This window comes from Lissotriton helveticus, chromosome 11 (genome assembly GCF_964261635.1).
Source record: "Lissotriton helveticus chromosome 11, aLisHel1.1, whole genome shotgun sequence".
Taxonomy (NCBI): domain Eukaryota; kingdom Metazoa; phylum Chordata; class Amphibia; order Caudata; family Salamandridae; genus Lissotriton; species Lissotriton helveticus.
In genome coordinates, this window is record NC_136072.1 from 970,655,461 (window position 1) to 970,668,450 (window position 12,990).

General features: G+C 48.7%; 1 protein-coding gene across 2 annotated transcripts in view; it reads left to right on the plus strand.

Moving 5' to 3' along the window:
• The window catches only part of LOC144792346 (clustered mitochondria protein homolog), a 487,620-nt gene that overhangs the window by 411,260 nt on the left and 63,370 nt on the right, over positions 1–12,990 (plus strand). For both annotated transcript variants that reach the window (XM_078667308.1, XM_078667307.1), the window contains exon 19: positions 8,904–9,043. In XM_078667308.1, coding sequence (XP_078523434.1) covers positions 8,904–9,043 — 140 coding nt within the window. The remainder of the gene's footprint in view (positions 1–8,903; positions 9,044–12,990) is intronic.

A 12,990-nucleotide genomic window follows, 5' to 3' on the forward strand; every position in this document is an offset into this window, starting at 1 on the left:
TCTACCCTCCCGTCCCCAGCAGTCTCTCTCAGATCTACCCATTGCTGTCCAACCTGCAGCTCTTCACTCGCTCCCAGCTCTCCGCCCTCTCTCTCTCTGCCTTCTGTCTCCCCTCCCGTCCCCTGCAGTCTCCGTCGCCGGCCTCCAGTCCCCTCCTCCCCGCAGCGCCCCCCGTCAGCCGGATGATTGTCTCCGGGGCCAGAGGAGGCGGGCCCAGCATGTTCCAGGGATGATGCTGGGCTCCGGGCAGGCTCCGGACAGCAGCAGGTTCCCGCTGCATCACCTGGTCTGGAGGAACCGACCCCTGGAGCTGGAGAAGGAGCTAAGCGCGTGGCAGGTGGGTGAGGGCGGGGCGTGGCCACAAGGCATGGGGGGGTGGGAATACTTGGGAGGGTGAGTGAAAGCAAATCTGGAGGGGGTGAGGGGTGGGGGTAAAGGGATCAGAGGGTATAAGGAAAACTAGGGTGAGGGTACCGGTGTGGTGTGTGGAGAGCACAGGTGTAAACGGCATAGATGTGAAGGCATGGGCGGGGGATGGTTGGGAACTAAGCCTGGAGAATAAAGTCAAGGCGTGAATACGCTGACGGTGCTTCCGTGCCCATGGGTGGCGGTGAGGACGTGGGCATCAAAGGCCCGAACTGGGTGAGGCAGAGGCTGCAGCGGTTCCAAAGACATGTCTAGGTGCACATCTGGGTTGGGTACACGGGGAGCCGGATATTCACACGGAGCAGAGTGACTGGTGTTAGAGCTGATCTGGATGAGGGACTATGTACCCCGGGGATGAGTGTCTGCCGTGGACTGGGCTAGATAAGAGACTGGCTTCCCCGGGTGGGCGTGTCCGGCTAGATGAGAGACTAGGTTCCCTGATGGGCGGGTGTCTGCTGAAGATCTGGCCAGATGAGAGACTAGGTACATGGGTGCATGTGTGTCTGCTGTTTATCTGGCTAGATGAGAGACTAAGGTAATGGGTGCGTGTGTGTCTGCTGGAGATCTGGCCAGATGAGAGACAAGATTCCCTGGTAGCTGTGTGTCTGTTGTAGATGTGCCTAAATGAAAGACTAGGTTCAGGGGACGTCTTCTGTAGGTCTGGCTAGATGAAAGACTAGGTTCACGGTCGGGTGTCTGCTGTAGCTCTGGCTTGAAGAGACACTGGGTTCACGGGTTGGCGGGTGGGGGTCTGCTGTAGAACTAGTCCATATAAGAAGCGGGGCGCAGAGTGAGAAGTGTGGAAGGGATTTGCTGGAGTGCACAAGGACCTGTGCGTGCTGCTGCCGTGGCAGGGTGTCGGCCTAGAGCTGGGGTGTCTGAGACACTGTGCACAGCGGGATGGGTGGGGGTGCCAGCCGTGGAGCTGGCCTGTCTGAGCGGCTGAGACCAGTCCCAGGTGCCGTGCTGGAGGTCCGGTTCAGGCTGGCATGGGCACGAATGCGTGGACGCAGAGAGAGCCCTTCGGAGCGCACGTGCGCAGGGGGCATAGAGCCGCCCGGTACTAAGCACCGGCCACACATCTCAGCTGGGATGGGATTCGGTGTTTGAAGGTCTTTGTGGCTCGGTGCAAAGCAGGGGTGCACGGGTGTCTGGTGTGGAGCCTGCTTGTGTCCGCGGCTGCGCGCATCTGGGGGGTTACTTGGCAGGTACAGAGTTGGTCGGAGGGCCTGGGTGTGCAGTACCAGACTGTGGAGTAAGTTATAGAGACGGGCAGTGTGTGGTGCTGTGTGCAGACGTGTGTGTCCATGTGCAGCTGGCCTCTGTGAGGCCCTCCGCAAACAGCCGGAGTGATCGACCAGCGCAGCCCTCCTCCGTGCGGCAGGGTGTGCACACCGCTGCTGAGTGTGGGAGGGGTGAGGTTAACAGGTGCTCTGCATAGCTCAGGGAGTGGGTGTCAGATTGAGGCTTCTTTGTTTGGACTCATATCCCACTCAGAGCCGGCGTGTGGCTGAGGCAGAGCGGGCAGTGTTGGGACTCGGTGCACACCTGCTGCACGTCGGCAACAGGCTGCCTGACACGCTGGTGCACAGCTGGGATGAAAGGGTGGGGGTCTGCCATAGAACCGTCTGACACGCAGGATGAACAGCTGGAGGGAGTGGGTGTGGTGTACAGCAGGCTGTATGACTCACAGCTGACCTGGTGTGTGTGTATGTATGTGTGTGTGTGTCCGCTGTAGAGCCAGTGAGACGCTGGGTCCACAGCTGGGCTCCTGGGTGTCTAGCTTAGAGCAGTTTGAAGGAGAGGTCGATGAACAGCTGGGATGGGTGGGTCTCTAGTGTAGAACAGTTTGAAGGAGAGGTTGGGTGCACACCTAGGGTGGGTGGGCGTGTGTCTGCTGTAGAGCGGCTTGTAAGAAAGGTTGGGTGCACAGTTGGGGTGGATGTCTAGTCTAGAGCAGTTTGATGGAGAGGTTGGGTGCAAACCTACGGTGGTTGGGTGTCTGGTGTAGAGCAGTCTTGTTTGACAGGTGTCTAGTGTAGAGCAAGATGGGTGCACAGCGGATGGGGAAGGTCTCTGTTGTAGTTCTGCCTGTATGAGAGGCTGGGTACTCAGCTGGTGTGTTTGGGTGTCTGGTGTAGTTCTGGGTGCACAGCTGGTGTGATGTCTGAGCTGAGCCGGATTGGCCAAAAGGAAAATCAAAAAGATTTTCTAGACAGGCCAGAGCTTCTGAAAGGCCAGAAGGGCTGAGGAAAAGTCAGTCGAATGCGACTCGTTCCTGACTTGCAGAGACCCTAACGCAGCCACACAGAGGTTTCAAGGGGAGGGGCTTGTGCAGAAATAGCAATATGTCCAAACATGCCGGTCAGCCTTCCCTTAAGGGGGCCGCAGCCATGATATGTACACATGAAGAAGTGTCAGGTGTTTCAGACCCTCGGCTAGAGGGGCTGGCTCTCAACTCTGCCATGTATGTTTATCAAACGCACTGCACTGGAAACTGAAGGTTTGGCCGTTAATATACTAAGAAATGACCCTCCACACAACTTTGAACAGTCGGTCTCCCTGCATTGGGTGGCCGGGCAGAGGTCAAAGGACACTATCGGGGGCAGCTGCAAGTCCGAGGCACGGTCCTCCACACTTCACACTCAAGCGCTGCTATCTATCGCCAGAGGCGCTATGCACGAACTCTCCGCTGATGGTCGCTCACGCAGCTCCCCATGAGCGCAAATTCTCGTTTACTTCCCTCACTGCAAGGCACACTGTGGTTCACTGGCATGTGAGGTAGTGGATTTAATTCAGTGCTGTGGTATGCGTAGAGTTGATTTGGACAACTGAAAGTGGGAAATGGGGTGGGTTTTCAGAAGCTTGTGTTATTTTAACATGATATAAAGGTCCATGAGCACTAAGTCAGCAATCCCATACTGAACGCCAAAATTATCTTGGGCACTTGTTCAGTTTTGAATGGTTTGGACATGTTTCAGGCTCACGTTTTTTTGAGGCAGCAGGTATTTTGCATTGCACATTACCTCACAACGTTTCTGTGTCACTTTGCATTGCAGTTTCATCTAGGGTAGTTTTTTCGTGCTCTCATGTTGGAGCAGGGAATTCTCCAAGTTGATGTTGTGTATGAGCCAAGTGAACGCGGAAGGAGCCAGCTGCGTTGAAGCAGTTGCTGTTTTTGGCGAGAAGTCCTATTTTGGCTTTGTAGTAGTATGTAAGCCTCTGCTGGGGTCGATCCCCGTTTTGTGCTCTGGCTCTGTGCACCAAAGAGGACACGGACAGAGTCGAAGCCAGCGCCCCTCCCGGGGGACCGCCATGAGCGAGGAAGGTATGAGCACTCACCCTTCCAGGGGCCTCCTATCGAGGCAGGTGGGTTAAACCCCTCCCTCTAATATCACCCTTATTAAAGGAGGTAGCTCCGACCTCGCCCCCCTCCCCCCGCAGTTTCTAGTGGGACCCAATACCCATCCTAACATCTCGTTTATAGGCGACCGCCTAAGACGTGCCCGCCATCCCAGTGGTGTCAGCTGTCCCCGGGCTTCGCTGGATTATTTTCTGGGCTGCAATGGTATCCAAGAACAATCCCTGCCAGCAAGTGCCCTCGCAGCATTCTCCATCAATCCCCGCTCTCCCCATCCTTGCGCCGCTTCCCGCGTCCTCTTCCACTCAGTATCTTCTGACTCTTCTGTATAGCGCCTTACTTTCTCCTTGGTTAGCACCTATGTACTGCTTTACTACCCAATGGCACTGAGCGGCTCAGATATCAGACTGGTCTCTACGGACAGCAGTACAGCAGGGGATCTTCTAATCCTCTCCACCAGCATTGAACGCAGTTTGGTTGCCAAGAAGCAATGGACCCTCTGTGAGAGTCAGCAAGAGACACCCAGAACTTCATACATCCCTCCTGCACTGTCAGCCAACAAACCCCGGGAGCGCAGGCTAAATCCTAGGACACTACAAGCAGGTACCAGTAGAGAGGATTCAAAGAAACTGCTTGTTTTTTCTTGCCTCTGTTTCCAGGGGTGTTACTGGGCAGAGATGGGCGTGTGGCTTACCTAGACTGAGGGATGTCTGTATGTGTGTTGGGCTCTGTGTGTGTGGGGGGCTTTGTGTGTGTGTGTGTGTGTGTGTGTGTGTGTGTGTGTGTGTGTGTGTGTGAGTTGGGCTCTGTGTGTGTTGGGCTGTATGTGTGTGTTGGGCTGTATGTGTGTGTTGGGCTCTGTGTGTGTGTTGGGCTCTGTGTGTGTGTTGGGCTCTGTGTGTGTGTTGGGCTCTGTGTGTGTGTTGGGCTCTGCGTGTGTGTTGTGCTCTGCGTGTGTGTTGGGCTCTACGTGTGTGTTGGGCTCTGCGTGTGTGTTGGGCTCTACGTGTGTGTTTGGCTCTGCGTGTGTGTTTGGCTCTGCGTGTGTGTTGGGCTCTGCGTGTGTGTTGGGCTCTGCGTGTGTGTTGGGCTCTGTGTGTGTGTTGGACTCTGTGTGTGTGTTGGACTCTGTGTGTGTGTTGGGCTCTGTGTGTTGGGCTCTGTCTGTGTGTTGGGCTCTGTCTGTGTGTTGGGCTCTGTCTGTGTGTTGGGTTCTGTGTGTGTGTTGGGCTCTGTCTGTGTGGGTGGGTCTGTCTGTGTGTGTGTGTGTGTGTGTGGCTCTGTGTGGGTAGCTATTTTTGTAGGTTGCTCTATGTGTGGGTGGCTCTGTGTGTGGGTGGGTGGCTCTGTGTGTGGGTGGGTGGCTCTGTGTGGGTGGGTGGCTCTGTGTGGATGGCTGTGTGTGGGTGGCTCTCTGTGTGGGTGGCTTTCTGTGTGGGTGGCTCTCTGTGTGGGTGGGTCTCTGTGTGGGTGGCTCTCTGTGTGTGGGGGGGCTCTGTGTGTGGGGGGCTCTGTGTGTGGGGGGCTCTGTGTGGGGGGGCTCTGTGTGGGGGGGGCTCTGTGTGTGTGTTTGGGGCGCTCTGTGTGTGTGTATGGGGCTCTGTGTGTGTGTGGGGCTCTGTGTATGTGTGGAACTCGCTGTGTGTGTGTGGCTCTCTGTGTGTGTTGCTCTGGTTGTGTGTGTGTGTGTGGCTTTCTGTGTGTGTGGCTCTGTGTCCGCGAATACTCTCTACTACTCTCTAATGCTCACCTATTGCCATTGTAAATGACAATACCATTTATTTATGTTTAAAAGAAAATGAAAAAAAATGTCATGAGCAATGCCAATAGCTCTACCTTTAATAATGCCGAGACCATTGCATTGTAAATGCTTGTTACTGTATCAACTAGGAGGTGGTGCACGCAACGTGCCCACTACCGAACATCAGGAAACTGGATGGTCATTCTTAATTTGGCTAGCAGATCTCATCCTAATAGAGTAGTCGGGATGGGGGGAATATAGTAACTTTGCTCTCACTCGAATCCCTCCTATCTTTAATTTGAGGTGTTTTGTGAGAGGAATCCTTAAAAAATCCTTGACATCATACCAGAAAATGCTTAAATAACTATGGTATCTTTAAATAAGGGGACCATCCCTTCCCTTCCCTTAGGCATGATTGTGCCGCTCTGTGTCTATTGCAAAGTTGTATGGTATATTGTTCACGAGTGCCACGACTACTGGTTATTCCTCCGGCTAGTCGTTGACAGTGGGAGGCGGGTGTCATTATGTGCCCCTTCTGCCTCGAGCACCAGCTCCCGTCTTTCTCCCTTGGTTGAATGGGCAAGTCCTGTAGCCTCACCTTAGTCATCAGATCCCAGGGGACTGGGGCCCCCTTCCTCACTCCCGCTAGCTGTATCACTGTCTACAACCACTACTAACGTCCCTGTCACTCATGTGTGGTTGCCTAAATCAGTGAGAGTGCTTGTTCTCCTTACTGCTAGGTTTGTATGTGTCGGGTGCGATGGACTGAGGGTTCGAACTTCTGGAAGCCCTGCACTGGACTGGGGTCGCTCTGTGACTGCTTGGGCATGCTGGCCTGTTAGTCTCTCTTGTCTGGTTCTAACTGTTCATTGTTCAGTGGGGGCCCAGCTGACTTCTTCAACTGGTGGGTTAGAATATCCTAATGTGGGGAGAGTGGATGAGAGCACCTCCATACCTGAATATGGTGGGGGAGGTGCTGACGCCTTCTTTCCTGTCTATAGTGCAGGACTGTCAATCTGGACCTCCTCGAAGATGGCCCATAGCTCTAATAATGCCTTTCTTGTGACCTGTGTATTTAGTCTGTATGTATGTTCTCATGGGTTAAAGTATGTTAGTGGTGACATTTTCCTCCTTTGGCCAGAGAAATGTATGTGCCTTCGTGTGTGCATGCCATTATTGGCAAACCTTATTACGTTTTTTAGCCTTTGCGGGGAATCGGTTTTGCATGCGTTTTAATGGTGTCTCAATGATAAGCTTGGTAGTTTTAGAGGAAAGATACCTTGGCTTCTTTGTGTTAGGGACTCACTGGTTTTGATTTGAATCGTGGGGACAATATACACAGGGTTTACTGTTTCTAATTACGTAACTATGAGCTCAGCACTATGTACAGCTGCATCAACATTTCAACATGAACATTTTATAAACACTAATAACAATGCAAATTAAGGATGGCAAAATAGAAAAAGTGCAATTTGTCAATGAAAACAGTGTCTGAACAATGGCGACTTTTGACATCAATTATAGTTGGTGAAATAGAGTAGCATCTTCATATGAAACATTGGGCCGTCGACAAAAACACAATACTTAGGACAAAACACAGTTTGCAGTAATTTAACAGCACCACAACATCACACATACCTCACTTCAACAGTCGCAACCTATATCACTCTCAGGAGCTAAGTGTACCATCTGTATGATGCCCAGTGGTCCAAGCGACCAGCACCTAAAAAACTGACAGAAAAAAATGATGATTTTGTAAAACAAATGTCCTTGATCCGTCCCTAGCGCATGTAGTCCTGTGACTGGGGGAAGCTCTGCGTGGTACACAGGACTAACAGGGCCTGATAGTCTGTCGATATCAGCTCCGGAACAAAGATAATAATAGTTCACTGAAAAAAGGTATAACTTGAGAACCACAGGCCCCTCTTGGCCAAACACAAGTTACACCTAATCTCCCAGGTCAGAATATTTTTTACCTAAATGTCTGTTATCACACGCAGGGGCTAGGCATACCATCTGTGTCACGCCCAGCGGTCCAAGCATACTGACTGTGTCACACCCAGCGAAAAAAGCATGGCATCTGTGTTATGCCAAGCAGTCCAAGCAACCAACACTTTCAATTCTTTCAGATACAAACGGGGTTGGAAAACGGTGGTACTGAGAAAACATTTTAGACTAAAATATAAGAATGAGGTGTCAACTCCGACAATCAATACAATAAATATTGAAAAACTCTGACTTTCGCGGGATCGCCTCCAAGGCCGACTTGCGACTACTCAGCTAGGCCATATAAAATAGGTAATATGCCAGATTTGAGCTAGTGGCAGGGCGTTCAGGTTATCTTTTTACACTTCTACATGGTTTGCCATATGACACATTCTTTACTAAGGTTCTGATGTAGTCTCTTACCCTCTGTACCAGCTAATTTAGGATGGGCCTACCCCCACGGATTCAGCAGAACTTCCAATCAATTGCGGTGTCTTCTCACCTTCCTTGTTGTGCAAATGTGGATCTGTCCGGGTGGGGTCCACTTCCTTTTGCTACAGTTGTGTTCAAGGTAGCAATCAGTTCCAATGGTGGCTTGCCAAAATGTTGCTTGAACATGAAATACCTTGAAAAAACAAGAGACAAGAAGTGTTTTGGCAAAACAGGAGCAGTTAAACAATGTGGCCGGGAGCACAATCACAGGTATAGGGTCTGAGGACTGTCTCATTTTACTATTGGTCTAACATAGAAATTTACACAGTTCGTTGAATGTAGTAAAATGTTTCCAGACATCCTTTTAGGTTAAGGAATGTGTGCCTCTGTCTTTGGAGCCATAAATTAAGGTATTGGATGAGGAATCCAGGTAGGCTTCGAACATGCAAGAACACAATGCTGCCACTTTGTAACTTGTCCAGATGTCTGGCATAAGGAGTACGTGATCACTGGGTGTACTGTGTGTGCTCTGTCTTGATTGGCTAAGTATTCCTAACTTCATTTGGTATCTGACTTTAGGGTGATTTGGAAATGTGTGCACCCCTACAGCTATGCATGCTTTATTGGAGCCAATCTCCCTGGACCATTGTGGTCTTGCTGTGCCTATCTCTGGGATCGATATGGGATTTCTTGCTCGTGCATTTTAACTATGTGCCATCCTACCTGTGACCTGTCAATCAGTGACCTCGGACCTGGGTGTCAGGGCCTGCCTAACTAGGTATTTCTGAGTCGGAATTGACTATAGTTATTCATATTGACATTGACTTTTTCAATATTAACACAATAATGTGGTTACCAATGAGCTGCATTCGAAAGAATCTCTGAAAGTAGAACCACAACTCTAGATTCCAAATTACATTGTGGAATTTTTTAGTTATTATTCTCTCTTTTTTCCAGGTAATATCAAGGAAGGTGTGGTATTACTAAACGAAGCTGTCGTGCAGTTCAATAATGTCTATGGGGCTGTACATCCTGAAATCTCGATGTGTTTACGCCTTCTTGCCAAACTACAGTACATTTTGGGTGATGTATCAGCGGTAAGATGGATTTCATCTTTGTAATTGTGCAACTACATGAAAGGCCTATTTTATTTTTGAGGGTGTTGAAAGATGTTTCTGATATTAACGCAAATACGATCTGTAGACCTGCCATCTGTTCTTGCAAACAATTGCAATGTCATCAAATGTATGAAACTGTTTACATATGAATCCAAAGTTCTTTTGAATGCGCATAGAGCAAAGTAATATGAAGGCATAAAAACACAAAATAATATCATCTGCCACCTACATTACCATTATAACATACTCAGCATTTTATGACTATCGCGCTACGATATAAAGGTGTCACCCTTTTTGAGGGTTGCTCTGGTCCATGAATTTACACTCTGAGAAAGTGAACGAATTTCAAAGAGCCTTAAGCTAACACATCTACATGGCATTATGTTGTCCGATGCCATCAACAGCATACTAATCTGCTTCATAGACTCCAGCTGATGCTTTTATTTAAATGTAAATGCAGTAGCAAACACCTGACCCTCTTTGTTACTCTACCACTTTAGTGGACCACTTTGCTTTCATTACTTTCTGTTACAAATGCTTAGCAAAATAATTGATTTAAAAAGTTGTTTATTTCCAACTGCATATTTGCGTTTCCTTTCTCACTTTAAACTACCAGCTCCCGTTTTTACCTTAATTTGCACCATATTTGGAATCACGCTTTAAAATGCATAAACTAAATTATATTAGTTTAAATTCTGCATATAGACACAGTTTGGCTGCAGTGATAATGATAACCAGCTTAGCTGAAGTACAGCTTAGAATAGATGCCTGGAATACTTTGCAAATCAAGGGTGTCAATGGCGGGCCTGAACATCCGTGAGAATGTTTTAACTTTTTCATTGGGAAGTCTCTTCTTAGGGAATATCTAATATTACCAAATGATTAATTTTGTCATGCCATTCTTTTCAAGCCTCCCACTCATTAGTGATTTTCTGTCATGGGAGGTTAGAGCAGTAGATATATATGTACTGAGTAAGAATAGCTTTACCCATATTACATATTTACCATAAATATACTAGACCCGCCACCAATCTAATCCAATCCAAAAATTCTTTATTTCGGCCATTTAGGCCATAAAAGATACATAAAAAAGCACATAATTTACAAAGAATACATATTATATTTAAAACATTATGTTAAGACATACTTTGGAAAGATAAATAAAAACAAATATCAATTCCCGATTGGTAACCAAGAAATACATTGGCAATACGATTGTATAAAAAACCATCTTTTGGTGATCAGAGTTTTAATAGCTTCCTCCTGATGTGCCACATGGCCATTAGAAATTTAGCAACTGCAAATACTATATGAGGGGAAGTATTTGTTTTCAGTATTCTGTAAGAAATCACAGAGCTCCTGACGCCCAAGTTCCTACATAAAGGCACTAGCCAGTGTTTCCTGGGTCTATTGTAGGCCGGGCAGAAGAACAAAACATGAATTTCCTCCTCAACATAGTTGCAACAGCCAGGGCATGTTTTGTCATCCCCCTTGGCCCATTTACATGTAAAAGATTTAATGGGCAATGTACCGAACCTCCATTGGATGAATAGTTTTCTTGCCAATATCGGGAAGATGATGTCCATAAAATTTTCAAAGTAATAAGAATTTTTGGAGTCCAGGAAACGTTCAGTTAAAACCCCGTTGTGGGGTGCAAGCACAAGGGAAGCAAGACTTCTCTCCTTGTAAATCTCTACAAGTCTTTTCCGGGAAACTTTTTGGCAGCCTATCTCAGGAGCCTCCCAAAGCTCGTGGAGACTCAACAGGTACAGTTCTTTCTTTACAAAAGCCAACCACGGGATTCTGTCACATTGGTTCCAGTTCATTACATCGGTGAGATCTTGCCTATAGTGTACAAGCTCAGCAGTGGTCCAGAGCCTGTGCCAGAATCTTAGTGGCTTTGATTCCAGATCCTCACCTATGGGGGGAAGACCCACGTCTAATCTTAATGGAAGCAGGGGCGTGCCACGGGGGAGGGCCAGGGGGCGTCTCAAAAAATTGTTTTCTACGCTCGCCAACGCTGACCCTGCTTTATACCCCCATAGCTCACTGCCATATGATGCAGCAGCTTTAGCTTGTGTTTTATACATTTCAACTGCCGGGGCAATGGGTTTGAAGGTAGAAGTATTCGTAACCTTCAGAATTGCCCCGGACAGTTGAGACAGCCTTATCCGAGATCTTGCTATTTGTGGTTCCCAGGATAAATTCTCATGCAGGGTAACCCCCAAATACTGGAATGTTTTTACCCTCTCCAACCTTACAAAGCTCAGTAAGGGATTTGGTCTTGTCTTGGGTGAGGGGTTAAATATCATGAATTTGGTCTTCCCTGTATTGATCTCTAGACCATATTGTCTACAGAAAAGACCAAATCCGTCCAGGATTCGCTGTATCCCCATCGGGGATTTGGAAAGCAGGAGGGTATCGTCAGCAAACATGATGGCCGGCACCCTCCTGCCTGCCAAAACTGGAGCATCATTATCCCTTACATTACAGAGATGAGATATAATGTTATTAACATAAAGACAAAACAGGGTTGGCGCCAAAACACAACCCTGCCTTACCCCCCTAAGAACTGGAAACCTTTTTGACAAAGCTCCACCTCTCCCACACCTGACCTGAGCAAAATTACCAACATGGAGCCGGATTATGGCCTGAAGGAGGTGTGTAGGAACCCCCATCTCATTTAAAACCTCCCAGAGTTTCTTGCGGGGGACCGGGTCGAATGCTGACCTCAGGTCCACGAACACCATATACAGCCTCGCCCCCTCGATCTTCACAGTTTTCCAGTAGAGGAGTACGAGGCGGAAGATCTGGTCCATGGTGGACGTGTTTTTCCTGAAGCCAGCCTGGAGGGGGCTTAGGATGTCTTTATCCTCCATCCAGTCCAGGAGATGGTCCAGTATGAGGCGTGAAAAGAGTTTTTGGGGCACATCGATAAGACTAATCGGCCTGTAGTTGGCTGGGAGAAGAGGACAGCACTTCTTGAAGATGGGTACTATCTCCGCCCCCAGCCAAGTACAGGGGATCTCCATGACTCATGCAATTGAATTGAAAAGAATATGGAGGTACGGGGCCCAAATCTCAGGATGGGTCCTAAAGAGGTCACCAGGCAATCTATCAAGACCCGGAGCTTTACCCAACGCCAGCCTCTCTATCGCGCTGACCACCTCCCCAAGACTAAATTCCAATCCGTCGCCAGGTTGGGATAGGACGGCTGCAGCCACATCATTGGTACCTTCATAGTTATCTTCATAAAGTTTACCAAAGTGGGCTTCCCACACAGGAGCTGCAATATTAGGCTCTACTGCAGTTTTTGGTTCACCTGTGCCAATGTTTACCAGGGACCAGAATCTCCTGGAGTCCCTTGATTCTAGGGCAAGAGAGAGATCCTGCCATCTGTCCCAGTCCCATTCTGACTTTGCCCGTGCCATTATCTCCTTGTATTCCCGCCTCAACACGGCGACCTTGCCCCTATCTGTGCCTGCTTTTAATGCTGTTATTATCTCCGTCTTAGCCTTTTTACAGGCTGAGTTGTACCAGTTAGAGGTTCGGGTCTTTTGTTTATGCTGCACTACCTCTAGGTAGAGGACCTCACCCAGAGCACCCACTAACTCTTCGTGGATTAGGGCTAGTCTCTTATTAAAATCTTGCAGTCTAGGTTGATTGATTAGATTATCCAGATCCTTTAGCTTGGGGAGTGCTAGCTCATACAATTTCCTGGTACTTTCTTGCGAATTTGCCAGTTTCTCCCATTTTACCCTACGCCTATTAGAGGTGAGAACCAGGTTACATGGGACAACCCCGGTCTCAGCGGGTTCCGGTCCAACTGCGACTACAGATTGCACCAGGTCTAGTAAAAGTGCATTATGGTCGCTGTCTATTCGTGCAACTACTTTAAGATCCTTCACCTTGGACCACAGGCTAAT